This window comes from Ranitomeya variabilis, chromosome 8 (assembly GCF_051348905.1).
Source record: "Ranitomeya variabilis isolate aRanVar5 chromosome 8, aRanVar5.hap1, whole genome shotgun sequence".
Taxonomy (NCBI): domain Eukaryota; kingdom Metazoa; phylum Chordata; class Amphibia; order Anura; family Dendrobatidae; genus Ranitomeya; species Ranitomeya variabilis.
The window spans coordinates 7719474-7746912 of record NC_135239.1 but is presented as its reverse complement, the minus strand read 5'-3'; the positions used below and the strand labels follow the sequence as shown (position 1 = coordinate 7746912).

Below are 27439 nucleotides of genomic sequence, written 5' to 3'. Positions count from 1 at the left end.
TATACAGGGAGCTCCCCCTAGTGGTGACTGCAGACAGGATCTTATCATGTATCTCTGTATACAGGGAGATCACCCTAGTGGTGACTGCAGACAGGATCTTGTCATGTATCTCTGTATACAGGGAGCTCTCCCTAGTGGTGACTGCAGACAGGATCTTATCATGTATCTCTGTATACAGGGAGCTCCCCCTAGTGGTGACTGCAGACAGGATCTTATCATGTATCTCTGTATACAGGGAGCTCCCCCTAGTGATGGCTGCAGACAGGATCTTATCATGTATCTCTGTATACAGGGAGCTCCCCCTAGTGGTGGCTGCAGAGAGGATCTTATTATGTATCTCTGTATACAGGGAGCTCCCCCTAGTGGTGGCTGCAGACAGGATCTTATCATGTATCTCTGTATACAGGGAGCTCCCCCTAGTGGTGGCTGCAGACAGGATCTTATCATGTATCTCTGTATACAGGGAGCTCCCCCTAGTGGTGACTGCAGACAGGATCTTATCATGTATCTCTGTATACAGGGAGCTCCCCCTAGTGATGGCTGCAGACAGGATCTTATCATGTATCTCTGTATACAGGGAGCTCCCCCTAGTGGCGACTGTTTTGCTTTTTCTTTTTTTTCTGTAGTGGATTTTGAAACAATTTTCAGAAAACTTAAGCCTTTGATCAAGTATCTACAAATACCTTTTTAAAGCGTCTCCAGGGGGCTTCTTCAATGTAGGTCTTTGCTCTTGTCACATGACTGAAGGATGTGAGGAAATGATTACAAATCTCCAGAGAGAAATCCTCAATAGTGTTTATCTGTGCAATAAAATAACATATAAAGTCATTGTTGCGGATGACGGCCTGGAGACGATACAATCCGACCGTCAAAGGCAACAGAAATGTAATAAATTGGGACCTGAGTGTTAATGATCCTCGTGTGGTGACAGTTATAGGTGTGGACTGTATTGGCTGCCACCAGAGAGCACCAGCATACACATTCAGTAAACACAAATATGAATAATTCTCACCCCTTTGGTCTTGGCCAGGACGTAGATGGTATTTTTGATGGTATCGGTGGGAATGATGTCGCTGTTATCTCCCTCCAGGTAATCCTTCTTGGAGCTCAGGGTGAGCTGCACCGAGGCCTCGATCTCCCGGATATAATGCCTGTCGCCGTCTCTCCGGATCTGCAGAACTTTCACAGCGTTCTTCCCATAACCCGTCTGCACAAACTCCACGTCCTGGAAGAACAAAAATCAAGAAAAATAAAAGCAAAGTGTCATGTCAGTGATGAGAAGCCGATGCTGCACCTTGTGGGGTCGTCCCGATGTACGGACCTTGCAGAGGATCAGAGAAAGCGAAGAAATGTGGGCAATATCCGGCAGCCCCTGATTATAACTTGCAGTTTTTATTCTGAGGGTCTCGTAGTAGCGGAGAGCAGGGGCGTCTGTAAGGGGCTTCTATACGGAGCTTCTGTACGAGGTATCTGTACGGGGCGTCTGTAAGGGGCTTCTATACGGAGCTTCTGTACGGGGCTTCTGTACCGGGCGTCTCTACAGGGCTTCTGCACGGGGCGTCTGTAGGGGGCTTCTGTACAGGGCTTCTGTAAGGGGCTTATCTACAGGGCTTCTGCACGGGACTTCTGTACGGGGCTTCTATACAGGGCTTCTTTACAGGGCTTCTGCACGGGGCTTCTATACAGGGCTTCTGCACGGGGCTTCTATACAGGGCTTCTGCACGGGGCTTCTATACAGGGCTTCTGCACGGGGCTTCTATACAGGGCTTCTGCACACCCCTGAGGAGCAGCTGCCCTCGAGCAGTAGCCGCCCTGACGAGCAGCTGCCCTCGAGCAGCAGCAGCCACCCCTGAGGAGCAGCCGCCCCGAGCAGTAGCCACCCTGAGGAGCAGCTGCCCCCGAACAGTAGCCGCCCTGAGGAGCAGCCACCCCTGAGAAGCAGCTGCCCCAGAGCAGTAGCCGCCCTGAGGAGCAGCTGCCCCCAAACAGTAGCCGCCCTGAGGAGCAGCCATCCCTGAGGAGCAGCTGCCCCCGAGCAGTAGCCGCCCTGAGGAGCAGCTGCCCCTGAGCAGCAGCAGCCGCCCCCAAGCAGTAGCAGCCACCCCTGAGCAGTAGCCACCCTGAGGAGCAGCTGCCCCCGAGCAGTAGCCACCCAGAGGAGCAGCTGCACCTGAGCAGTAGCTGCCCTGAGGAGCTGCAGCCCCCGATAATCCCACTGGGGGGAATATCAGTGAGTTTGTGCCCCGGATGAAGACCTGCCTTCCTTCCTCTCGTGGTGGGCTATATTAGATGGGTTCCCATTTTTCGAAGACCTGCGGTGCCCACTGTCAGAGACACTCACTCGTGATATCGGGGGGCACATGACGAATTTCTCTTCATATATCGGGCCGCTCTTACCTTGAACGATCTCCTGTAGTTCTGTGCCATCCTTCGATCAGTGTCCGGAGCCGTGCAATGCCAGCTGTGTGTGCAGGAGCCCGGAGGGGCCCGGTCGGGGCAGCTATTGTACGCGGACTTCGGGCCAATCCGCTTCTGTTTGTTCGGTTGAAGAGTAACCTCAACTCGGGGGTCACCGATCTCTGATCGGGGTCAGTTATTTGTTAACTAGAAGCTTCTCTCATCTCACGGACATTTTCCAGTGAAAAAAAATATCTACAAATGTTCCGGCAGTTCCGCATCGATCGCGGGGGCGGCTTCTCAATAAATGGATAAAAGCCGCCATGACTTTAAACTTTGGCGTGAAAAGAAAAAACGGGAGATTATGAGGCTCAAATATCGTATCCTGGATCTCGCGTCTACAGATCCGGCTGATCCTTCAGAACGGACAATTTTCCACTTTAGCTTTTCCCGTGAGTTTTTTCGGGACGACTTTCTAATGACACCTTTCATTTTACTATTTATTGTGCTGGAAAATGGAGAAAAATCCAAATGTGATGACATGGTGAAAAAAAATGATTCCCCCGATACTCGTTGTGTTTTCTTTTTGGGCCGTTCATTGTGGGTGACGATTCCCCGATGCTCGTTGTTTTATTTTTGGGCCGTTCATTGTGGGTGACGATTCCCCCGATGCTCGGTGTTTTATTTTTGGGCTGTTGATTGTGGGTGATGATTCCCCCGATGCTCGGTGTTTTCTTTTTGGGTCGTTCATTGTGGGTGACGATTCCCCGATGCTCGTTGTTTTAATTTGGGTTGTTCATTGTGGGTGATGATTCCCCCGATGCTCGTTGTGTTTTATTTTTGGGCCCTTCATTGTGGGTGACGATTCCCCCGATGCTCGTTGTTTTCTTTTTGGGCCGTTCATTGTGGGTGACGATTCCCCCGATGCTCGTTGTTTTATTTTTGGGCCCTTCATTGTGGGTGACGATTCCCCCGATGCTCGTTGTTTTATTTTTGGGCCCTTCATTGTGGGTGACGATTCCCCCGATGCTCGTTGTGTTTTCTTTTTGGGCCGTTCATTGTGGGTGACGATTCCCCCGATGCTCGTTGTGTTTTCTTTTTGGGCCGTTCATTGTGGGTGACGATTCCCCGATGCTCGTTGTGTTTTCTTTTTGGGCCCTTCATTGTGGGTGACGATTCCCCGATGCTCGTTGTGTTTTCTTTTTGGGCCGTTCATTGTAGGTGACGATTCCCCCGATGCTCGTTGTTTTCTTTTTGGGCCCTTCATTGTGGGTGACGATTCCGCCGATGCTCGTTGTACTATTTTTGGGCCGTTCATTGTGGGTGATGATTCCCCCGATGCTCGTTGTGTTTTATTTTTGGGCCGTTCATTGTGGGTGACGATTCCCCCGATGCTCGTTGTGTTTTCTTTTTGGGCCGTTCATTGTGGGTGACGATTCCCCCGATGCTTGTTGTGTTTTATTTTTGGGCCCTTCATTGTGGGTGACGATTCCCCCGATGCTCGTTGTGTTTTCTTTTTGGGCCCTTCATTGTGGGTGACGATTCCCCCGATGCTCATTGTTTTCTTTTTGGGCCGTTCATTGTGGGTGACTATTCCCCCGATGCTCGTTGTGTTTTCTTTTTGGGCCGTTCATTGTGGGTGACGATTCCCCGATGCTCGTTGTGTTTTCTTTTTGGGCCCTTCATTGTGGGTGACGATTCCCCGATGCTCGTTGTGTTTTGTTTTTGGGTCCTTCATTGTGGGTGATGATTCCCCCGATGCTCGTTGTGTTTTCTTTTTGGGCCGTTCATTGTGGGTGACGATTCCCCCGATGCTCGTTGTGTTTTCTTTTTGGGCCCTTCATTGTGGGTGACGATTCCCCCGATGCTTGTTGTTTTATTTTTGGGTCGTTCATTGTGGGTGATGATTCCCCGATGCTCGTTTATTTTTGGGCCGTTCATTGTGGGTGACGATTCCCCCGATGCTCGTTGTTTTATTTCTGGGCCGTTCATTGTGGGTGACGATTCCCCGATGCTCGTTGTGTTTTCTTTTTGAGCCCTTCATTGTGGGTGACGATTCCCCTGATGCTCGTTGTGTTTTATTTTTGGGCCCTTCATTGTGGGTGACAATTCCCCCGATGCTCGTTGTGTTTTCTTTTTGGGCCGTTCATTGTGGGTGACGATTCCCCTGATGCTCGTGTTTTCTTTTTGGGCCGTTCATTGTGGGTGACGATTCCCCGATGCTCGTTGTGTTTTCTTTTTGGGCCCTTCATTGTGGGTGACGATTCCCCGATGCTTGTTGTATTTTCTTTTTGGGCCGTTCATTGTAGGTGACGATTCCCCGAAGCTCGTTGTGTTTTCTTTTTGGGTCGTTCATTGTGGGTGACAATTCCCCCGGTCAGCGCTGTTACCCCAATATCAGATGTGGGGCAAATGCGACATTGGTGATTTTTACTGCACTTTTTGGGGACGTTCGTTGGCTGAAAAATGACAATTCTGGCTTTTTGATTATTTTTCTCTTTAATTAACCTTACATTGCGGAGCTTTGCAGAAATGGAAATACCAAATAGATTTTATTTATTTTTGGATTGGGGAAGGGAGGTGCAATGTAAACTTTATTTTTTTTTTTATATTTATAACTTTTTTTTTTTTTTTACCAATTTGTTTTTGTTTTAGTCGCCCCCAGGGACCGTGGCTCTGGGATCATTTGTGCGATCCTCTGCAGCAGAGGCTTCTGTAGATTGTGGGGTCGCCAGCGATCATACATTTATCATCTATCCCTCGGCAAGGAAATGTTTTGCGTGTCTGGCCCTTTAACAAGTTTGTGGCCAGTCAGACACGTGGACGCCCAGTAACAGAACGGTGCTGGGACATTTCCACTTTCCAGGCAGCAAACGACGAGATCACATGATTTCACTTCCTGCTCCGGAGCTGAACATGAGAGGACGGGACTTCTCCTTTACAGCCATTCTTGAACCATTCGGGGGGGATCATGTCCGGCCGCGGCTTGCTGTCTGTGCTCTGTGTGATCGGCGTCTCTCTGGTGACATGTGAGATTGCGTGTCGCAATGAAGGTGGAGATCCCGTAGACTGGTAGGTGATCAACACTGATCGGATCCACAGGAATCACTGATCGTTAGATTCACCTCATTATAAGGCTGTTTACACTTTCTGGCGTTATTTAAAAAATGCTGCAAAATCTGTGCCGTTCTATCGCAGCTAAATAGCGAGGCTGCAATGTGTGAACGCAGCTATAAGAACACGGACAGATCAGGATTAGCTGCAGCCCCTCCATGCAATGCACAGCCCCACTAACCGGGGGCATCCACTGCCCTGAAATCTGGGAAAGAAGCGTACAAGGCTGCAGCCCCCCTTGTACTCCTGTGGTCGGGGACCCTCTATTCTCTGGCAGTGTGGGGCCCCAGAGGACAGACCCCCCCAATTCCTGAATCCAGCGGATGTCACTATAGATCCCAGTACAATAATGGCCCCCGGTCTGTATAGATCCCAGTACAATAATGGCCCCCGGTGTGTATAGATCCCAGTACAATACTGGTCCCTGGTCTGTATAGATCCCAGTACAACACTGGTCTGTATAGATCCCAGTACAACACTGGTCCCTGGTCTGTATAGATCCCAGTACAATACTGTCTGTATAGATCCCAGTACAATGGCCCCCGGTCTGTATAGATCCCAGTACAATACTGGTCGCTGGTCTGTATAGATCCCAGTACAACACTGGTCCCTGGTCTGTATAGATCCCTGTACAATAATGGCCCCCGGTCTGTAGCGATCCGATGTGTCAGCACTGAGAGTTGAAGAGCAATGGGGTGTTGAATACAGAAACCTGGACACGCCCCCAATGCACTTCCAAGCTTATTTGCATGTGGTTTCAATACTTGATTTCTCAGCGCCGCCACATCGGACCGGGATCCGGTTTATTGTACTGGGACCTGTGTACAAGTCCAGTTTTGTAGGGAAACCCTCAGACAGATCCCTGTATGCGGCACCTGGAGCCGGTCAGTGCTGTATGTGCCAGCGGCCAAGTTATTGGGTCTGAACCCGTCTGTCTCTAGTGTGAACAGTCACCTGCACTTGATGGCCGCGTCACGTGGCTGCAGTCGTGTCCGATTCTTCGGGGCTCAGCCTCCAACATATGTAATAAACACGTCCGCCACCGGACCTCACACCACTGGCTGCAGCCCTCCGCGTGCTATGGGGGAGTAGGAGGCCGGACCCTAAACTTTATGGCAGAGTCTTAAGGATTTAACCTGATGGGATCTTTCTACATACGGTGCAGAGGAGAAATCTGATTTTTTTTTTTCAGAGATTTTAATTAGCAAAAAATATATATATACAAAAATATGTAAAAAAGAAAAAAGGCCCTCATGCAAGATTCCGGGGGGAGACGATGATGGGGGGCTCAGGGTCCCAACGCACAGAAGAGCCTGGGGAAGGACGAGTCCGGAAGAGACGATGACAGGGGGGTTCCAGCACACAAAAAAATTCCGGGGGGGATGAAGATGGGGGGTCCCAGCACGCAGAAGAGTGCGGGGGGAGGGCAATAATGGGGGTCCCAGAGCACCGAAGAGTCTGGGGGCGATGACGGGGGGTCCAAGCGCACAGAAGAGTCTGGAAGGAACGATGATGGGGTCCCAGCACGCAGAAGAGTCTGGGGGGGACCATGACGGTGGTCCCAGCATGGAGATTAGTCCGGGGGGGTGGGGGGACGATGACAGGGGTCCAAAAGCACAGAAGAGTCTGAAAGGAACGATGACGGGGTCCCAGCACACAGAAGAGTCTGGGGGGGGACCATGACGGTGGTCCCAGCATGCAGATTAGTCCGGGGGGGGGGGGGGGGGGGGCGATGACAAGGTCCCAGCACACAGAAGAGTCCGACTCGGCGGGGTCCGCATGTCAGTTGGGGGCTTCAGACATCACTAGGGGGCTCCGGTCAGTTGATGGGGTCCGGGCGTCACTCGGGGGCTCCGGGCGTCACTCGGGGGCTCCGGGCGTCACTCGGGGGCTCCGGGCGTCACTCGGGGGCTCCGGACGTCACTCGGGGGCTCCGGACGTCACTCGGGGGCTCCGGACGTCACTCGGGGGCTCCGGTCAGTTGGCGGAGGCCCGCAGGATCTTCACCTCGTCCCGCGGCCGGTCCTGGCTGTCCGTCTCCACCATCCCCAGCCTGTTCAGCGTCCCCAGGCCCTGACACACCCGCCCGAAGATCGTGTGCTTGCCGTCCAGCCACTGCGCCGGGGCCAGGGTGAGGAAGAACTGGCTGCCGTTGGTGTCGGGCCCGGAGTTGGCCATGGCGAGGATCCCGGCCCCGGTGAACTTCAGCTCCGGGTGCAGCTCGTCGGGGAAGTGCTTCCCGTCATAGATGGAGCCTCCGCCGCGCCCGGTGCCCGTGGGGTCCCCGCCCTGCACCATGAAGTCCTTGATGATGCGGTGGAACCTGGTGCCGTTGTAGTAGCCGCGGCGGGAGAGCTCGGCGAAGTTCCTGCAGGTGCGCGGGGCGTGCTCCCAGTATAACTCCACCGTGATCGTGCCCATGCTGCTGTCCAGGCTGACGGTGGCCGGCCGCCAATTGTCCGGTGGGATCCCCGCCATCCTACACACGTGTGACCGGGGAGCGCTGTCGCGGGAACGCACTTCCGGCTTCCAAGCCTCGTTCTCACTCAGACGCGCAGTCCGCAGGCGGCGCAGCTTCCGGTATCAATAAAGTTACTTTTGAATACTCGGTGACGATTGCTCATGGCAACCAATCAGAACGCTTTTTACATTTTCTGATCTCTTTTGAATGAATTTAAGCTGTAATCTGATTGGTTGCTGTGACACTAAAAATCTCCTTTATGATCAAATTCTCAGGAAATAAATCAGTGTCCACAATCTGTCACCAATAACCGGAATCCCGGATACAGGGAGAGTCCTCAGCGCTGCCGGAGAGGCACAGCAATGCCAGACCCACCAAGCGAAGGCGAGAATGGCGCTCACCGACCAACAAATGGCCTTTATGTGGATTCACATAAAAACAAGGACGGTTATTTGGTGGCGACGCAGCGGACGACTGCAGTTTCACGCGCCTCCACGGGGCCTAGGAGGAAAGGAGCCCAGGACCGGAGGAAAGGAGCCCAGGACCGATGGAAAGGAGCCCAGGACCAGTGGAAGCGCATCCTTTCTTTCCTCCTAGGCCCCATGGAAGCGCTGCGTGAAACCGCCGTCGTCCGATGCGTCACCACCAAATAACTCTCCTTGTTTTTATGTGAATCCACATAAAGGCCATTTGTTGGTCGGTGAGCGCCATTCTCTCCTCCGTCTTGTGGATTTGGACATTTACTGAGAACATCACATTTTGATTTTGGCCCCGGGATCCCTGATCGGCGGTTACAGCCCTGGAGCAGTGCGGCATCTGTGTGCTAAAGTAATGCCAGAAATAGCAGTAAATGCAACGAAAGCTGCGCTGTGATTGGTTCCCGTGGCTACAAGAGGGATTCCAGGATCTGAGGGGTCTATGCAAAGTGGGAGAAGGGGAAAAATTGTGTCAAAAAGTGTCGTCAGGACCCAAAAAGGAAAAACAGAACGGCATTCGTGAGCAATGAGGCGCTAGTGGTCCAGAGTTAGAATGCATCACATTTAGGGGACTCGGGTCTGTATCAGATTATAGCGGTCCGGTCTATGGTCTATGTAAAGGGTCCGATCTGGGGTTTGTATCAGTCTAGGGAGTCTGGTCTGGGGTTTGTATCAGTCTAGGGAGTCTGGTCTGGGGTTTGTATCAGTCTAGGGAGTCTGGTCTGGGGTTTGTTTCAGTCTAGGGAGTCTGGTCTGGGGTTTGTATCAGTCTAGGGAGTCTGGTCTGGGGTTTGTATCAGTCTAGGGAGTCTGGTCTGGGGTTTGTATCAGTCTAGGGAGTCTGGTCTGGGGTTTGTTTCAGTCTAGGGAGTCTGGTCTGGGGTTTGTATCTGTCTAGGGAGTCTGGTCTGGGGTTTGTATCTGTCTAGGGAGTCTGGTCTGGGGTTTGTATCAGTCTAGGGAGTCTGGTCTGGGGTTTGTATCAGTCTAGGGAGTCTGGTCTGGGGTTTGTATCAGTCTAGGGAGTCTGGTCTGGGGTTTGTATCAGTCTAGGGAGTCTGGTCTGGGGTTTGTTTCAGTCTAGGGAGTCTGGTCTGGGGTTTGTATCTGTCTAGGGAGTCTGGTCTGGGGTTTGTATCTGTCTAGGGAGTCTGGTCTGGGGTTTGTATCAGTCTAGAGAGTCTGGTCTGGGGTTTGTATCAGTCTAGGGAGTCTGGTCTGGGGTTTGTATCAGGCCAAACATGGCTTGACAAAGGTCTTCGGACCGAAACGTTGCCGCAGAAGGCAGAATAAATATGTGAGCTGCTTTTCACTATCTGGTGTGGCGCTATCCTTTTCTTCAGTATGGATTTGGGGTTTGTATCAGTCTAGGGAGTCTGTTCTAGGGTTTGTATCAGTCTAGGGAGTCTGGTCTGGGGTCTGTATTAGTTTTGGGGTCCTGCCTGGGGTCTGTATCAGTCTAGGGAGTCTGGTCTGGGGTTTGTATCAGTCTAGGGAGTCTGGTCTGGGGTTTGTTTCAGTCTAGGGAGTCTGGTCTGGGGTTTGTATCTGTCTAGGGAGTCTGGTCTGGGGTTTGTATCTGTCTAGGGAGTCTGGTCTGGGGTTTGTATCAGTTTTGGTAGTCTGGTCTGGGGTCTGTATTAGTTTTGTGGTGCCGTATGGGGTCTGTATCAGTCTAGGGAGTCTGTTCTGGGGTTTGTATCTGTCTAGGGAGTCTGGTCTGGGGTTTGTATCAGTTTTGGGGGTCCTCTCTGGGGTCTGTATCAGTCTAGGGAGTCTGGTCTGGGGTCTGTATTAGTTTTGTGGTGCCGTATGGGGTTTGTATCTGTCTAGGGAGTCTGTTCTGGGGTTTGTATCAGTCTAGGGAGTCTGTTCTGGGGTTTGTATCAGTCTAGGGAGTCTGGTCTGGGGTTTGTTTCAGTCTAGGGAGTCTGGTCTGGGGTTTGTATCAGTCTAGGGAGTCTGGTCTGGGGTTTGTATCGGTTTTGGGGGTCCTCTCTGGGGTCTGTATCAGTCTAGGGAGTCTGGTCTGGGGTCTGTATTAGTTTTGTGGTGCCGTATGGGGTCTGTATCAGTCTAGGGAGTCTGGTCTGGGGTTTGTATCAGTCTAGGGAGTCTGTTCTGGGGTTTGTATCTGTCTAGGGAGTCTGGTCTGGGGTTTGTTTCAGTCTAGGGAGTCTGGTCTGGGGTTTGTATCAGTCTAGGGAGTCTGGTCTGGGGTTTGTATCGGTTTTGGGGGTCCTCTCTGGGGTCTGTATCAGTCTAGGGAGTCTGGTCTGGGGTCTGTATTAGTTTTGTGGTGCCGTATGGGGTCTGTATCAGTCTAGGGAGTCTGGTCTGGGGTTTGTATCAGTCTAGGGAGTCTGTTCTAGGGTTTGTATCTGTCTAGGGAGTTTGGTCTGGGGTTTGTTTCAGTCTAGGGAGTCTGGTCTGGGGTTTGTATCAGTCTAGGGAGTCTGGTCTGGGGTTTGTATCGGTTTTGGGGGTCCTCTCTGGGGTCTGTATCAGTCTAGGGAGTCTGGTCTGGGGTCTGTATTAGTTTTGTGGTGCCGTATGGGGTCTGTATCAGTCTAGGGAGTCTGGTCTGGGGTTTGTATCAGTCTAGGGAGTCTGTTCTGGGGTTTGTATCAGTCTAGGGAGTCTGGTCTGGGGTTTATATCAGTCTAGGGAGTCTGGTCTGGGGTTTGTTTCAGTCTAGGGAGTCTGGTCTGCGGTTTGTATCAGTCTAGGGAGTCTGGTCTGGGGTTTGTATCAGTTTTGGGGGTCCGCTCTGGGGTTTATATCAGTCTAGGGAGTCTGTTCTGGGGTCTGTATTAGTTTAGACGGTCCACTCTGGGGTCTGTATAAGTTCATGGGGTCATGGTATACATACTTGATTTTTCATACACTTTGATACATATATATCTGATCTGATTATATGGACTGTGATCGCTCTTTCATTATTCAGGCTCATTTGTACATTGATCCAGTTTATGCTTCTCCTCTCTAGTTTGAGCTTTTTTTTAATGTCTTGTATGTTTTTTTTATTTATTGCAGATTATCAATTTATTTACCAATAAATATGTACCTGTATATACCTCCACGGTGGGGCATTACTCTTCTTTTTCAGGGATTTATTATCAGTGATTTTTTCATTATCATTATTATAGATTTTCAAAATAGGTAAATATAAATGATCCCAGATTTCTCATTTTGCTCGTATTTTCTATAATTGTTTATATTATATTGTTGGGAATTTTTTGATGTGAAATGTGACATAAGGAAAGTGGAGCCACTGGCTGAAAAAAGTTCTGCAACTTCTGTGCTAATTTGGGGATTTCCTTATAGACAACCAAACAAGATGTGAAAGCTGCTCAGAGGCGCGACCTGAAGCTTCTCCCTCCCCATGGAATATCTATAATAGCGCCCCCTCCTGTCACGCACCATTTATTACACCATTGACTTTTTTCACTTTTTCTTCTCTTTTTCTGTTTCCGAAGGTTTGTGATTTATAAGTTACCAATGCGTCTGATCAACGAGTCGTATGGACCAGGCCTGGACTATTTGTATCTCGACTCGAAGTCGAAGGGATGGCAAGTCAGCAAATTCCTCATCAACATGACCCAGGGGGCGATGGGGCGTGTGCTGGAGCAGCTCTACCAGTCATACAAGGTGAGCGTGATCTTTATCGTGTGCCTAAATATTCTGCCAAACTGTTCGGGACCAGGCGTGACATACGTCCCTGCTTCTCCAAGAATTCTGTTTAATCAGCTGCATAAACCACGATGTGCACCATGGGGCGGATGCGAGGTTTGTGGCTATAAATGGAATTCTGTACAATAAACCCCGGAGACACAAAGGTCCATTGGCCCCAGCAGTCGGTAGGCAGCGTTATTTGGGAACCCTTTAAAATTCAGCTAAGAAGGTGCAAATATGAAGGAAATGTCTCTGTGAAAAGTCAATGTGATGTGCGCGGGATATTTCCTGAGATTTGTGCAGGTTTTCTTGCATCTGACAATATTTTCTTATTTTCCTTTGTTCAGAGAAATGACACGGCATACATGTTGTATAACGATTCTCCGCCAGGAATGAACAGCTCCTTCACAGACAGAGGGCACACCAAGGGTAAGTCACAGACCCCCTATGTGCCCACCGAATACCGGAGTAGATATGGACGATGCTATCGAAAGATACAACCGGTGGAGACATGATCCCACAGTGGAGACGCCTCTGGGCAAACACCAGGCAGTGGACTTCACCACATTTTCCCATTTTCCTCTAGACTTCTTCCAAGAGACAACACTTTTTTATGTTTCTGTTAATATAACCGTATGAGGCTTGTTTTCTTTGTAGGACAAGTTGTACTTTTGAATGACACCATTCATTTTATCAAGTCATGTACTCGAAAGCAGGAAAAAAATTACAAATGCATAGTTTGTGAAGTAGTGAAAACAAATTGTGAAATTTGTAAGAAACTTTTGCTTTTGTCACCATTTTTTCAGACCTGTAACATTTCATTTTTCGGCATCTGGGGCCGGGTAAGGGCTGCCATTTACCAATCAGATTAATTTACTTTATATTTTGATGCATCGGACTTTTATGAACGCAGCAATACCAAATATGTGTCATTTTTATTATTTTATTTGGAATGTGGCAAAAGAGGGGCGATTTGAACTGTTGTATTTTTTTTTAATCTTTTTTCATATTTTTAAAAACTTTTTTTTCTCGTTTGTTACTTTATTTAATAGTCCCCTTAGGGGATTTGCAGCTGCGATCGTCCAATTGCTTGTGCTGTACATAGCAGAGCTGTAGAGAAAATCACAGGAGGATCGTAATGACAGGCACAGGGGTCATCAGCGGACCTCCAGCTGTCATGACAACCCATTGACGCCCAGAGATCATGTCACGACCGTGCCGACGGGACTGTGGAACATTGCGCCCCCTGCAGGCGCGTGCCAAATCCTGCTGTTAGAGATGGTCAGCGAGATTTAATAGGTTGACAGTCGCGGCTGGGGCTCCGATCCACCCGCTGCTGTTAGAGGCCATTATGTGTGGGAGAAGATGCGGCTCAGCGTGCGAGTCAGGGACACAACTTTGGACGTACAAGAACATCAAAGGTTGTGAAGGGGTTAAATACAATCCAGAATCTTCAGAAATTTCCAAAAGCATCAGAACAAAGATGGAAAATCTGTAGAAGTGTCAGGAGAGACTGGAGGCGATAGCGGAGGATGTATCAGGAGCCCTAAGAGACACTTTTCCTTGCACCCTGATATTCATGGACATCCATCAATTTGGCTTGTCTTAAAGGGGTGTCGCTATTTCAAAGATCCTATCCCAATATGTAGTAGGTGTAATAATATTAGCAAATACCTCCAATTAGAAATGTAGCATAGTTCTTCTGATTCACTATGTCTCTTTCCTCATGTGCAGGCATTGCAGGACCTTAGGTATCCATGGTTACAACCACTAGCTACCGGTCATTATCAATGGTCATAACCATGGATACCTAAGGTCCTGCAATGCCTGCACATGAGGAAAGAGACATAGCGAATAAAAACTATATTACATTTCTAATATCAGTGGGTTGTACAGGAGTAGGAAAATATGGCGGCTTTCTTCAACCTACAACCTCAGCAGTTCATGCGGCCACTTGACCAGTTCATGCGGCCACTTGACCAGTTCATGCGGTCACTTGACCAGTCCATGCGGCCACTTGACCAGTCCATGCGGCCACTTGACCAGTTCATGCGGCCACTTGACCAGTTCATGCGGCCAGTTGACCAGTTCATGCGGCCAGTTGACCAGTTCATGCGGCCACTTGACCAGTTCATGCAGCTACTTGACCAGTCCATGCGGCCACTTGACCAGTCCATGCAGCCAATTCACCAGTCCATGCGGCCGCCTCTTGGTAACACAATAAAGTGGGATGGAACAACCCTTTTAATTCCTGTCGGAAGAAATCGTGCCGCGAGCGACAATAAACAAGGAGTCTGCAATGAATTTCTAGTAATGCAGATGAAGGCGACATTTCTGAAGCAGCCGAGCGTCGCCCACTTTGTGGAGCCCAGCTTAGTGATGGCGCTGATGGCAGAGCCCGCCATCTTTTTCCTCCCCGTCCCTCGGTTGACCTTGTGTCTTTTTTCGGCCGTATTCACCTATATATCTATGACGTGCCTTGTGAGGGTCTCGTTTTTTACCCGGCGCTCATTCACCGTACAACTTCAATCTAAATCCATTAGATAAAATCATCCGAAATCCTCAATAAAACCTTTGTTGTAAATAATTATAATTTGATACCTGTCTTTGCATTTCGGCGCTTTCCTCTTGTCCTGATGTTTGTGCTGCACTCAGCATATTGGATCCAGATCTTCCGCACCCAGACGTGTTCGCCCTGCAGCTTCTCCAACTCCTGCCTCGCTGGTTATATCAGGTATCTGAGCCGGTATCCACCCACTGCTCCTCCTCGCATCGCTCCTGGCGTATCTCCATCACTCAGTACCCGCCTAGAAAGAGTCGATTAACGCCTCCTGCCCTGGTTCTGGGTGCGTGACCCATGCATGGTTCTTCCATCCTACAGATTCCCCGGCCCCCCATGCGTTTCATCATTCTTGCACTTTGGGGGTGTGGAGCCCAATGTTCGTGTCATCAGCAGAAGAGGAACGAGACGTTGCCGCAGGAATCACGTGGCCAAAGAGCGAAGCCCTGCAAATCGCCAGCCTCAGTGACCCAAGCCCAGCGCTAAACTGCAGAAGAGGGGTGTAAGGAAAGATCTGGGGGACATCTTCACCGAAGAGCCATCACCAGGCCAAGTTGGGCAGTTTGTGCTCTCATTTTATTCCCACGGATCCCCTTGGTGAGCAGTTGTAGTTTTCTCTAATTTCCAAGTGGGTGGGGCACACAGGGTCATTTTCAGACTTGGCTTTAGACACGCCCCCAGAGAATCTTGTGAGCCACACCCTTTTGGTAAAGACCATAAAAACTAACACCAAAGAAGACAAAGGTATGGGCGCTATGCAGCACTGCCCCTGAGCGCCTCCTAGTGTTCACTAAAGGGATTTATATAGCACATAAGAAGCGGACTAACAGGATCCGCTATGTGGCAGGATCACTGCTCCCAAATCTTGTAAGGATTCCTCTTATACCCGGAGCTCCCACCCCTGAGGCTCCGTGTGGTCTGGTAGTGGAGGTTTCTCTACTGGCCCCATTATAGGGTTCTATATTGTGCTGTACACGCCGCGTCCTGCCTCGTCTGACACCATTCCACAGTGATGGCGTCACATAATGCCACCTGAACACGAGGCGCCCAGATTCTCCACCTGGAGATCATGAATAGTCATCTCTTCTCTGCTCCAATTATTCTGCTTTCTGACCCAGTGGAAAGTTTTCAAGAAGCAAAAGAGACTTGTATCAGGAAACATAAACTCCGTCTGCTAGAAATAATACTGCTAATAATAATACTGCTAATCAGTGCCGGACCGGGGGTATATGTAGGGGAAATGCACATTTGTTGAAGGTTGGACAATTATTTATATTTTTACTTAAATCGGTCGTCATGTGTAACATACTGTTAGTTGTCAGACTCATATAATAACAAGTCGCACTTTTCTGCCTCCCAATCACTGAGCTCAGCCAATGTAGACGGCATGAGCCGCTGCGCTCAGTGATTGGCTGCAGCGGTGTCAACGTGACCAGAGCAGCGGTGAAGACACAGCAGGATCTGAGGAAGAGAAATGGGTTAAAATATTTTAAACAGGACAACCCCTTTAAATACAGATATTTTGGACTAAAAGTCATTCTTGGGATTGGTTCGGCTTTTGGGAGCGTTTGCTTTTACAGGTTCTTCATTTCCTGGACGTCGTTAGCTGCGGAGTGAACGGACAATTTGTTGTTATTCTTCTATCTTTCTTTTTCTAAACTGGTTTATGACCCCATGACAGTTCTGCAAATCATACAAATAATTACACTGACGTGTATCCACTAAACACTATACACCTACAAATATGATACACACCCAATATATTTATACAGGTATATCATTTATTATTGACAAGATAATTACAACATTAGTAAACTCAGAAGGGAAAAGCCTCCAGGTGGCAAAAGAGTGCAAGGTGGCATACAGGGGCACGAATGACAAATACACACCCTAAAACCAGGTTAGACCAGTTAGTACAGAGATAAATATTAATTGTATATCAATAAATAATAGTACATGCTATTTATCATACCGTCCAACTCTGGTTATTAATCCCTTCATACAGTCATATGAAAAAGTTTGGGCACCCCTATTAATCTTAAGCTTAATGTTTTATAAAAATTGTTTTTTGGCCACAGCTATTTCAGTTTCACATATCTAATAACTGTTGGACACAGTAATGTTTCTGCCGTGAAATGAGGTTTATTGTACTAACAGAAAATGTGCAATCTGCATTCAAACAAAATTTGACAGGTGCATAAGTATGGGCACCCTTATCATTTTCTTGTTTTAAATACTCCTACCTCCTTTTTACTGACTTACTAAAGCACTTTTTTTGGTTTTGTAACCTCATTGAGCTTTGAACTTCATAGCCAGGTGTATGCAATCATGAGAAAAGCTACTTAAAGTGGCCACTTGCAAGTTGTTCTCCTGTTTGAATCTCCTCTGAAGAGTGGCATCATGGTCTCCTCAAAACAACTGTCAAATGATCTGAAAACAAAGATTATTCAACATAGTTGTTTAGGGGAAGTTTACAAAAAGCTGTCTAAGAGATTTAACCTGTCAATTTCCACTGTGAGGTACATAGTAAGGAAATGGAAGAACACAGGTACAGTTCTTGTTAAGGCCAGAAGTGGCAGGCCAAGAAAAACATCAGAAAGGCAGAGAAGAAGAATGGTGAGATCAGTCAAGGACAATCCTCAGGCCACCTCCAGAGAGCTGCAGCATCAACTTGCTGCAGATGGTGTCACTGTGCATCGGTCAACTATACAACGCACTTTGCACAAGGAGAAGCTGTATGGGAGAGTGATGCGAAAGAAGCCGTTTCTGCAAGCACGCCACAAACATTCGGCTGAGGTGTGCAAAAGCACATATGGAGAAGCCAATTTCTTTTTGGAAGAAGGTCCTGTGGACTGATGAAACCAAGATTGAGTTGTTTGGTAATACAAAAAGGCGTTATGCACGGCGGCAAAAAAACACAGTGCGTTGTATAGTTGACCGATGCACAGTGACACCATCTGCAGCAAGTTGATGCTGCAGCTCTCTGGAGATGGTCTGAGGATTGTCCTTGACTGATCTCACCATTCTTCTTCTCTGCCTTTCTGATGTTTTTCTTGTCCTGCCACTTCTGGCCTTAACAAGAACTGTACCTGTGTTCTTCCATTTCCTAACTATGTTCCTCACAGTGGAAATTGACAGGTTCAATCTCTGAGACAGCTGTTTGTATCCTTCCCCTAAACAACTATGTTGAATAATCTTTGTTTTCAGATCATTTGACAGTTGTTTTGAGGAGCCCATGATGCCACTCTTCAGAGGAGATTCAAACAGGAGAACAACTTGCAAGTGGCCACTTTAAGTAGCTTTTCTCATGATTGCATACACCTGGCTATGAAGTTCAAAGCTCAATGAGGTTACAAAACCAAAAAAGTGCTTTAGTAAGTCAGTAAAAAGTAGGTAGGAGTATTTAAAACAAGAAAATGATAAGGGTGCCCATACTTATGCACCTGTCAAATTTTGTTTGAATGCAGATTGTACATTTTCTGTTAGTACAATAAACCTCATTTCATATATGAAACTGAAATAGCTGTTGCAAAAAAAAACGATTTTTATAAAACATTAAGCTTAAGATTAATAGGGGTGCCCAAACTTTTTCATATGACTGTATATAGATTCAGCAAAGAGCTATGAGTAAGATGACTTTGCATATATTTGCATATAGATATATTGCTGCGCACAGATATAAATTGATACATAAATAGTTACTACATATATAGGCTATAATGGAAATCTACTCTAATCACAGAATTCTATAGTAAAAGATAACAGGAATATTTAAATGAAATTCCATTCTGGAAAAGAAAGTGAACGCAGTGCGATATGAATAAAATAGAATAAATAGGGGAGAGGGATCAATAGCAATAATAAAATCTAGAGAGTGACAGTATTAAATAGCCCATCTATTAAGACACAATGGTGCCAGTGCTTGTCAGAACATCATTGTGCAAGCAGAAAGACGTCATGATGGTAGATTGCCGAAGGACTCCATACCCCAGTAGTGGACCCGCACGGCCCGACGCGCGTTTCACCTTAGCTTTGACGAGGGATGGGCTATTTAATATTGTCGCTCTCTAGAATTTATTACAGCTATTGATCCACTCTCCTGAATAGATGACTACTCCACCCAGCCTCCTCTTACATGAAATGATGGGCCGAGGAAGGGTATGATCTGTGAATTCACAGCCAGGACGTCTGGTAAATGTCATCCTGCATGGATTGTGAGTAAACAGTGGAGATTCCTCATCTTCTTCACCTCACTGATTGCAGAGTGGGAACCAGCGCTTGGTTGTTGGCACCTAATGGAGATACAGATATAAATGGCTCCCTCCATTGTGATCCAAGGCATGGTTCAAGTAGAGCGAGGCGTCAGACGAGGCGGCACCATGTCACCATCTTGTCAGGGAGACTGGACTTACCGAAAAAGAAGAAGGAATCAAGATTTCTGGACGAATCATCAACAATCTTAAATATGGAGATGATACAACATTGATAGTAACAAGCGAAGATGGAATGAAGGACGTATTACCGAGTGTCAAGATGGAAAGCTCGAGCATGGGACTGCTACTCAACACAAGGAAGACAACGATACTGACCACTACCAGGTACGACCGGGACACATCTGAGATGGATGACCATGAACTGGAAGTAGTCCAGGACTTCAACCTAATGGGTCAATGATCACCCAAGATGCAGCGACGACACCAGAAGTCAAAAGAACAAGACAGAAGAAGAATCGACGCCTTCAAAATGTGGTGGAGAAGGATGTTGTCAATACCACGGATGGCAAGAAGGAGAAATCAAGCCAGACATGTCACTGGAAACAAGGATGACCGAGCTACGACCTGTGAACACATCATACGGTGAGAGCGATCACTGGAGAAAGACATCATGGACGGAGAATAGAAGGAACAAGAGGAAGACGAAGACCAGCAACCGATGGCAGAGAAGACGTTGGTGACCGATCAAGTCTTCCTACAGAGCGTTCATCCATCAAGTCACCATGGCCAAGACCGAGCCGAAGGCCGTAAACTAATAATATTGTTATCCTTCCCATACTCCGGTGCCTCCATTACTCCATGCTTTGCTACGTTCCTTCCTCCAGGGATGTTTGAACTCTTAGAATTCCAGCTCAGATACTCACGGCCGCCCCCTGATATTTGCAGTTACTCGCCCGCTCTTTACGCCCGCACATCGGTTACATCGCTACATTTTCTTCGTAGTCCGGGACTATTTCCGCTATTAGCGGCTCCATCACTGAAGTCGTCTTTCCTGTAAATCTCTAGGTGCAGCTTTGCGATCCGTTTTATTTCCTCAGTGACCAGATGATGTTACTGACTTTGATTGTATGCACATTCCTATATACACAATGTTTCCTGCCATGCGTTCAGTGTTTGCAGAGTTCAGGGGATTTTTTATATAATAAAATACTAATGAACTATCTTCTTGTATTTGTTGCTGTGGTTATTACTTCTGGATTGTTTGTGTCTTTTTCCCCCCCGCCCAAGTGTTCGTTAAAGGGGTTTATGTAGCAAGTAAGATCCGGACTAACAGGATCCGCTATGTGGCCGGATCACTGCTCCCAAATCTTGTAAGGATTCCTCTGATACCCGGAGCTCCCACCCCTGAGGCTCCGTGTGGTCTGGTAGTGGAGGTTTCTCTACTGGCCCCATTATAGGGTTATATATTGTGCTGTACACGCCGCGTCCTGCCTCGTCTGACACCATTCCACAGTGATGGCGTCACATAATGCCACCTGAACACGAGGCGCCCAGATTCTCCACCTGGAGATCATGAATAGTCATCTCTTCTCTGCTCCAATTATTCTGCTTTCTGACCCAGTGGAAAGTTTTCAAGAAGCAAAAGAGACTTGTATCAGGAAACATAAACTCCGTCTGCTAGAAATAATACTGCTAATAATAATACTGCTAATCAGTGCCGGACCGGGGGTATATGTAGGGGAAATGCACATTTGCTGAAGGCCGACGTTTATTTCTGTCGTCCTGTGTAACATATTGTTTGAGCCTTTCTTACATCCAATCACTGAGCTCTGCCAATGTAGACGGCATGAGCCGCTGCGCTCAGTGATTGGCTGCAGCGGTGTCAACGTGACCAGAGCAGCAGTGGAGACACAGCAGGAACTCAGGAGGAGAAATTGGCTACAAAGATTTACAAGAGAACAAGCCCTTTAAAAGCAAATATGTAAAGTTACATTGTAGCCATTGGGTTTCATTCAGCTTTTTGCAGCGTTCGGCTTTGCTTTGGCAGTTTGTTTCCTGCACGTCGTTATCCGCAGAGTTAACTAAGAATTTGTCAGTGAGCTCATGAGTTTATTTGACTTTTATCTTTCTTTTTATAAACCGATTTATCAACACATCATAGTTCTGTTCAGCTCTGTGATCTGTTGTTATAAATTAGCTGAGAGGAGTTTTAGGAAAAGACAGATAACAGGTAAAAACTCCCAGTCAGTTGGAGCTCACTGAAGGATTCCCAGTTAACTCATTCTGCCGCCAGTATGGTTCAGGAAAAAGAACAAACCTGTAAGAGAACAAACGGTGCAACATTTTCTAAATGAAGTCCAACTGGAAATTGTATTATGATGATTGGCCCATAATGCCTGCATCCAAGCAGAAGACATGTCCCTGCAGGCGTCCAGGGCCGTTTATGTAGATGCACGATGGCTGGTGAGTGGAGGCCAGCGCACGGCAGAGTGTACGTGTAAACCTGTGATGGTGACTGAGCTGTCCTGTTAGAGGCCACTATGAGATCATGACCAGGAGTTTATGAGCCACTGCTTACCCAGATGGGGCCCGCAGCCGGTTAATCATTGTCCCCCTCAGTAATTCCTGGACACGTACAGTGCTCGTCCTGGACTAATGTCCCCCTGTGTCCCCCCGTGCCCTCCGCGATCTGTGCCACTGATCCAGCACTGCACTTTGAACGTTAAAAAGTCGACTTTGCAGAAAAACATTTCCATCCAATTGTATATGATGGCCCAAGGCAAAGACTCGGTGTGATGTCACACCTGCAGCGGTTTCCGGACCCCTCGTCACCAGATTGACATTACATCAGGGGGTGTATAGGGCACAGAGCTCTGCTCACCCCCCGGGATCGGACACCACACTGTGGCTATTTTTCACCCATCTTCTGAATACCCCATAATTGGCCACTTTCAGAGTCCCTCACATTTTACATTTTTATTCCAGATCCACGGATATTGCTGAAAACCTGCAGATAATCCGCAGCAGAATCCACAGCACACAGCATTTATTACAGATTTTCATTTCCCCATTGAACGTAATGTTAAATTCTTGTCCATTTTGCTGGTACTGGATGTCACAACTGTCATGATCCAGGCCAGGGTTTGTTTCTAGTTATTCTCTCCTGGTCTGGTCATGCAGGGTTTAACCTTCTCTGCCTCGTTTTGGGTTAGGTGTGGCTATTTCAGTCTGCTGTGCCTGCAGACCAATGTCAGCGATAGTTCATGCTTCCAGGCTAGAGCAGCTGACCCCTTGATATCGTGTACTCTGTCCCATGACTTCCTTTTCCTGCCACCCCTATTTGTCTTAGTGTTCGCTCCCTGTTCTTGGACCTCTTGGTATGTGACCCGGCTTGGTTTCTGACCTGGTTTACTGTCTCTCGTCTCGATTATATCTGCTCCCATCTGGCTCTGACTTCTGGCTTGTATTTGACCACGTGTATTGCTGTGACCTCTGGTACTTCTTGTTCTGACGGTTTCTGATGACTTGTCTGACCACTCTTTGGCCACTTGGTGGCGCTTGTGCTGCTGCTCAGTGGTGTTATGCTATGTGCAACCTCTCTTCCCTCACCAGCATCCCCTGGTGGAGGTTGCGCTATACTGCACTGCAGCAGCATTACAACATCCACAGCGTCTCCATTGTCTGTGCACCGGCCTGTGCTCAGGACAAGTTCAGCCTCTAAGTATCAGTAAATATGGCTTCCATGTACTGACAGCAAGCAGAGATGTGGACTCCGGGTAGGATGTGGTGCATGCTAACATTGCTTATAAATCACGCAGGCAACTTTACCGCAGCATGTGCTTTTCTTTCAGGAGCGCTGCTTTTTGACAGATCTCAGGGGTTTTGGCTCGTTCACTCCGTTCCACATTTCCCCCCATTTCCAGAAGACGGCTTCGGATATCCTCATACCGGCAGACGCTACGGACAGGTCGCCCTGTGTGTGACATACAAGTACGAGCAGTTCAAGCAGATCGGTGAGCGTTCCTCTTCTGATTCTCGGTCCTCTTCTATATACGATATAGCAGATATCAGGACAGCGCCTCTCATGGCCACAGGATCTGTCTGGTATTGCAACCGAGCCTGGAGTTATTGGGGCTGCAATACTAGAAGCAAGGAAGCAGCCATGGTCCTGGGGGCAGCACACAAGAGGGGAACAATATGGCAGAATCATCTGGGCTCTAACAAGGGGCGTACATAAAACTTTGGGACCAAATAGCAAATTGGGCCCCTGACTGCCATGACAGCTGTTCATAAGGTTCATGTTGCGGTGGCACAGTGGGGGTGAAGCATGTTCCCCTTATGCTATCGAACGCCATGGTCACTGTTCACCACAGCACCCAGGTGTATTATTAGTCAGTGGGTAGATATCGGCCGGGGTGGTCGGCATTGGGCTGCCCCATCTCATGGGCCCACTGGGTGGTCTGCTGCCATTGGCGGCCCACCACTGGGCTTGTGGTGGTATTATATGGGGGGGACATGGCAGTACTGTCTAGGACAGCAGTTGTCAACCCAAACCCTAATTCACAGGAAATACTGAAAAATGTCTCCTCTCCAAGGAGACCCCTAATGCCGCCCTCATAGACGCTCGGTGCGGTGACTTCGCTTTTCCCATTTTTGTCCGGTGCATTCATTTGGGTCACATAATTTAACGTTTGTAAATTGTCCATCAGATGCTGGAATCCGTTTCCCAAGTGTGAAACCTCCACGTTTTTATCCGCACCAAAATGCACAATCGCAATCTGCTCTGATTTGTGTTTATTTTTCATCTTTTCTTTCTGTGTTTTTGCTGCGGATTTGATGGAGTCTTTTTTTAATGAACTTCTAGTGCAGAAATGCTTGGATCCTGCACATGAAATATGATTTGTGATTGCATTTTTACTGCCTTTTTCAGGCTCCCATTGGGGCCTCCAGGGAATGGACCATAAAAATCATGTCCGTATCTAAGCGCACACAGGGCATCCACTCTGATGATTTGTTAGGGGCAGATTTCTGCTGCTGGGAACATGGTCTAAATGCAGGGGGAGCGGCGAGGAGGGCTGGAGCCGCCCTTGGTGGACCCTCGGTGGGAGGCTGGCGCAGTTGGAAGCGTCGTCTATAACTAACGTTGTGTCTTCTCTTCAGCCGCCCAGTTGTTGTACTACAACCCCAATGTGTACAACTGCTCCGTGCCCGCCACCTACCACAGCGACCTGTGGGGCTTGTACAGAGTTTGTCAAGATTTGCCGTTCCCCTGGATAGAGACGACGAGACTCGCTGTCCTGGAATCGGCCCAAGGAGAATCTTTTCTGAACTTTGCAAAATCCAAATACTTCCATGACGGTAAATCCATCTATTGTCACTTTTTTTCTCTTAGTTTTTGTCCTTTATATGTTTGTCACATTCACTGTCTCTTCTCGCTGCTTGTTTTCATTCCTCGTCATTTTTCGGGTTTGCAATGTGGGAATGGCGCTGGTTATCCAGATTCATTCATGTTTAATAATTATAGTATTATTTCTATAGCGCCAACATATTCCCCAGCGCTATAACAGAAGTCAGATGCTGAAAATGATAAATCCCCTGAATATCTGTGTAATGCTGAAGACTAGTATGTGACATTTTACTCTAAAAAGGGGCAAAAAAGCATCTTTTAATTGGCATCAAATGTATCAGCCATTGTGACCATCACCAGCAGAGGCAGAAAAATGACAAAAGCTGCACCTGAATCGGGGCCTCTGTCTATAATTGCACATTGGCATCTGACAGCGCAGCAAATGCAGAAGCTGAAAGGGGATATTGGGAACAGTATAGGAATGGCCTGAAACCAGCAGTGAAATAATCAGAGCCGCTGCTCCATAGACCGGACAGTCCAGCGCTTGTGATAACGGCGTCCTCTCTGCTTCCCCCTGACGTTGGAGGAGAACCTGCAGTGCGAGCAGCAGATGATTACATTCATTTGTGGTTTTGAGGATTTAGTATTACCTGGTAATGTTTCTCCTTGTAATTCAGTCTGGGTTTAGGAGTCCAGTGGGTGGGCCTACTCACTGATTGACGGCTATCTCTATACATATTTTCACAAGGCCCACCCACTGGACTCATAAGACCCTAGAAAACAGGAATTTAAATAAAATGCAATTTATTCTAAACCTTTTCCTACAAGCCTATATATCAATCAGCTCCAGCTGTGTAACACGCAGCCGTAGATCAGACACCACGTTCAGTGTGACGAGTTCCCTTTTAGGTCCCCAGTCCACCCCCATTTTCAGACAGGACATGGCTATTATGCCGCTACTTATAAACAGGCTTTTTTTTCTTGTATACTTTTTCTCCGACAGATATCTTCACCGCCTGGATGGCTCAGAAACTGCAGACGGATTTATTGGCAGAAACATGGCAGCCAACGGGAATAGAGGTTCCCTCAAACTGCACGCTGCCCCGGCATGTCTACACCATCAAGAGGATCAAAGTCGCCAACCTCTCCTTCTACTCCCGCCAAGATCACTCCAAATGGTGCGTCTCCAGGCCACGCGCAGACACGTGGACGTGTATCGGAGACCTGAACCGATACGCCGAGCAGATCTGGAGGAGCGGAGGCTTCGTCTGCACCCAAAACAAGCTCCTTTACTCCGCATTCAGCAGCATTGTGGCGTACTACAGCGACTGTGGAAAATAAGCCCTGGAGGGAAATCAGGAGAACGGTTCACCAGTGTGACGGTATAATCCATATCCCGCTACTGCTCTGTATAGACGGCTGTGCGTGCTCATCCTCTCTGGTGGACCCGGGCGTCCATGCGTCAGGCCCAGTAATGCTGGAGGCCTGTGCACTGTGCCCAGATGTGGCGGCCGCCAGCATTAACATCTGAGGACCTGGAGAGGCTGCACCACGGCCATCAGCGGCTCCTGCTTCATTAGGCCAGGTTCACACATGGCTATTTGGGCCAGCTTTGCAGCACATACAATCTGTAGCATTTTTACATTACACAGCAAAGTGCATGAGTTTAAATTGTGCACACGTTTAGTATCTGCAGCAGATTTTTCTACTGAAAAAACTAGATTGTTGGTAGGAAAAATGCTGTGTAAAATCTGAGAGTTTCTGGGAATTTTTTTTATGCATTGTTACTTGTGTTTTTTTCCAAGATATATCTGTATGGCTGAAAAACGCTGCAAAAAACACTGAATTAACATGCTGCAGATCTGAAAAAAAAACATGTTGATAGTTTTAAATCTTTAAAAAAATCTGAGAATGTGCCTGAGATTTTAGAAAAAAATGTAATGTGTGTACGAGTGGAAAATATGCATGGATTTTAGATGCAACAATGCTGCAGATCAGTTCAGAATCCGCACATAAAATCTGCACCAAGTGCACAACCTGTGAGTCAGGCCCCAATCATCCAACCTACCGAGCAGAGACAGCAGCTACGTACCTGACAATAGGATTTATAACCCTCCGGACAGAACAGTAAAGACCCATAAGGGCAAATATGCTCCATGGCCTCAATGGCTGCCGGGCAGAGACCGTCTGGGATTATAGCAGCACATGCTAGATGTCAGCACTGCGGCAACGTGTTCATTAGAGCCGAGTACAGTAAAATTAGCATATTAGAATATGATGCACCACATGCAACAGATGGATTTTTAAGATAAAACCATATGGCCAATTGTTTTATCTGGAAATTTCTATCTGCCTAAACGGTCAGCCATAAACGTAGCTGTAATATCAGCCGCCCCGATGTGAGACAGTATCCTCGTATCTCTGCACAGTCACCCTTGTAGGCACTCTGCATAGTCACCCTTGTCGACACTCTGCATAGTCACCCTTGTTGGCGCTCTGCATAGTCACCCTTGTTGGCGCTCTGCATAGTCACCCTTGTTGGCGCTCTGCATAGTCACCCTTGTTGGCGCTCTGCATAGTCACCCTTGTTGGCGCTCTGCATAGTCACCCTTGTTGGCGCTCTGCATAGTCACCCTTGTTGGCGCTCTGCATAGTCACCCTTGTTGGCGCTCTGCATAGTCACCCTTGTTGGCGCTCTGCATAGTCACCCTTGTAGGCGCTCTGCATAGTCATACTTGTAGGCGCTCTGCAGTCACCCTTGTAGGCGCTCTGCAGAGTCACCCTTGTAGGCGCTCTGCAGAGTCACCCTTGTAGGCACTCTGCAGAGTCACCCTTGTCGACACTCTGCATAGTCACCCTTGTTGGCGCTCTGCATAGTCACCCTTGTTGGCGCTCTGCATAGTCACCCTTGTAGGCACTCTGCAGTCACCCTTGTCGACACTCTGCATAGTCATACTTGTAGGCACTCTGCATAGTCATACTTGTAGGCGCTCTGCATAGTCACCCTTGTAGATGCTCTGCATAGTCACCCTTGTAGATGCTCTGCACAGTCACCCTTGTAGATGCTCTGCACAGTGACATTTCTAGGCGCTCTGCATAGTCACACTTGCTTCTGATGGTCCAGCAGATCCTTTGCTTTTAAGGTATAAATTGTGACTGCTTCTTTCTGAAATATAATCTTTGGTTACAATTTTC

General features: G+C 48.0%; 3 protein-coding genes across 5 annotated transcripts in view; 1 reads left to right on the top strand and 2 right to left on the bottom strand.

The window, feature by feature from the left end:
- The window catches only part of LOC143787603 (uricase-like), a 20385-nt gene extending 5510 nt beyond the window's left edge, over positions 1-14875 (bottom strand). The window contains exons 1-3 of one of the 2 annotated variants that reach the window (XM_077276498.1): positions 14725-14875; positions 1013-1225; positions 684-800 (exon numbers count right to left, since the gene is read on the bottom strand). In XM_077276498.1, the coding sequence (XP_077132613.1) occupies positions 684-800; positions 1013-1225; positions 14725-14781 (387 nt within the window). In that variant the 5' untranslated portion in view covers positions 14782-14875. Of the gene's footprint in view, positions 1-683; positions 801-1012; positions 1226-2397; positions 2550-14724 lie in introns of those variants that run through there. The other variant, XM_077276499.1, reaches the window with a different exon arrangement.
- Positions 5253-27439, top strand: DNASE2B (deoxyribonuclease 2 beta). 2 transcript variants are annotated; one of them, XM_077276495.1, is made up of 6 exons: positions 5253-5469; positions 11928-12099; positions 12471-12552; positions 22749-22910; positions 24058-24255; positions 25248-27439. In XM_077276495.1, exons 1-6 carry the CDS (start codon positions 5369-5371, stop codon positions 25583-25585), a joined length of 1053 nt encoding a protein of 350 aa, XP_077132610.1. In that variant the 5' UTR covers positions 5253-5368; the 3' UTR covers positions 25586-27439. The 2 variants fall into 2 exon arrangements, with proteins under 2 accessions (XP_077132610.1, XP_077132611.1); XM_077276496.1 differs by lacking the exon at positions 5253-5469 and adding an exon at positions 8695-8800 and having other exon boundaries at positions 25248-27437.
- Positions 7355-8087, bottom strand: PPIL1 (peptidylprolyl isomerase like 1). Its single transcript, XM_077276500.1, has one exon. The coding sequence runs from the start codon at positions 7987-7989 to the stop codon at positions 7489-7491; it is 501 nt and encodes a 166-aa protein (XP_077132615.1). The 5' UTR covers positions 7990-8087; the 3' UTR covers positions 7355-7488.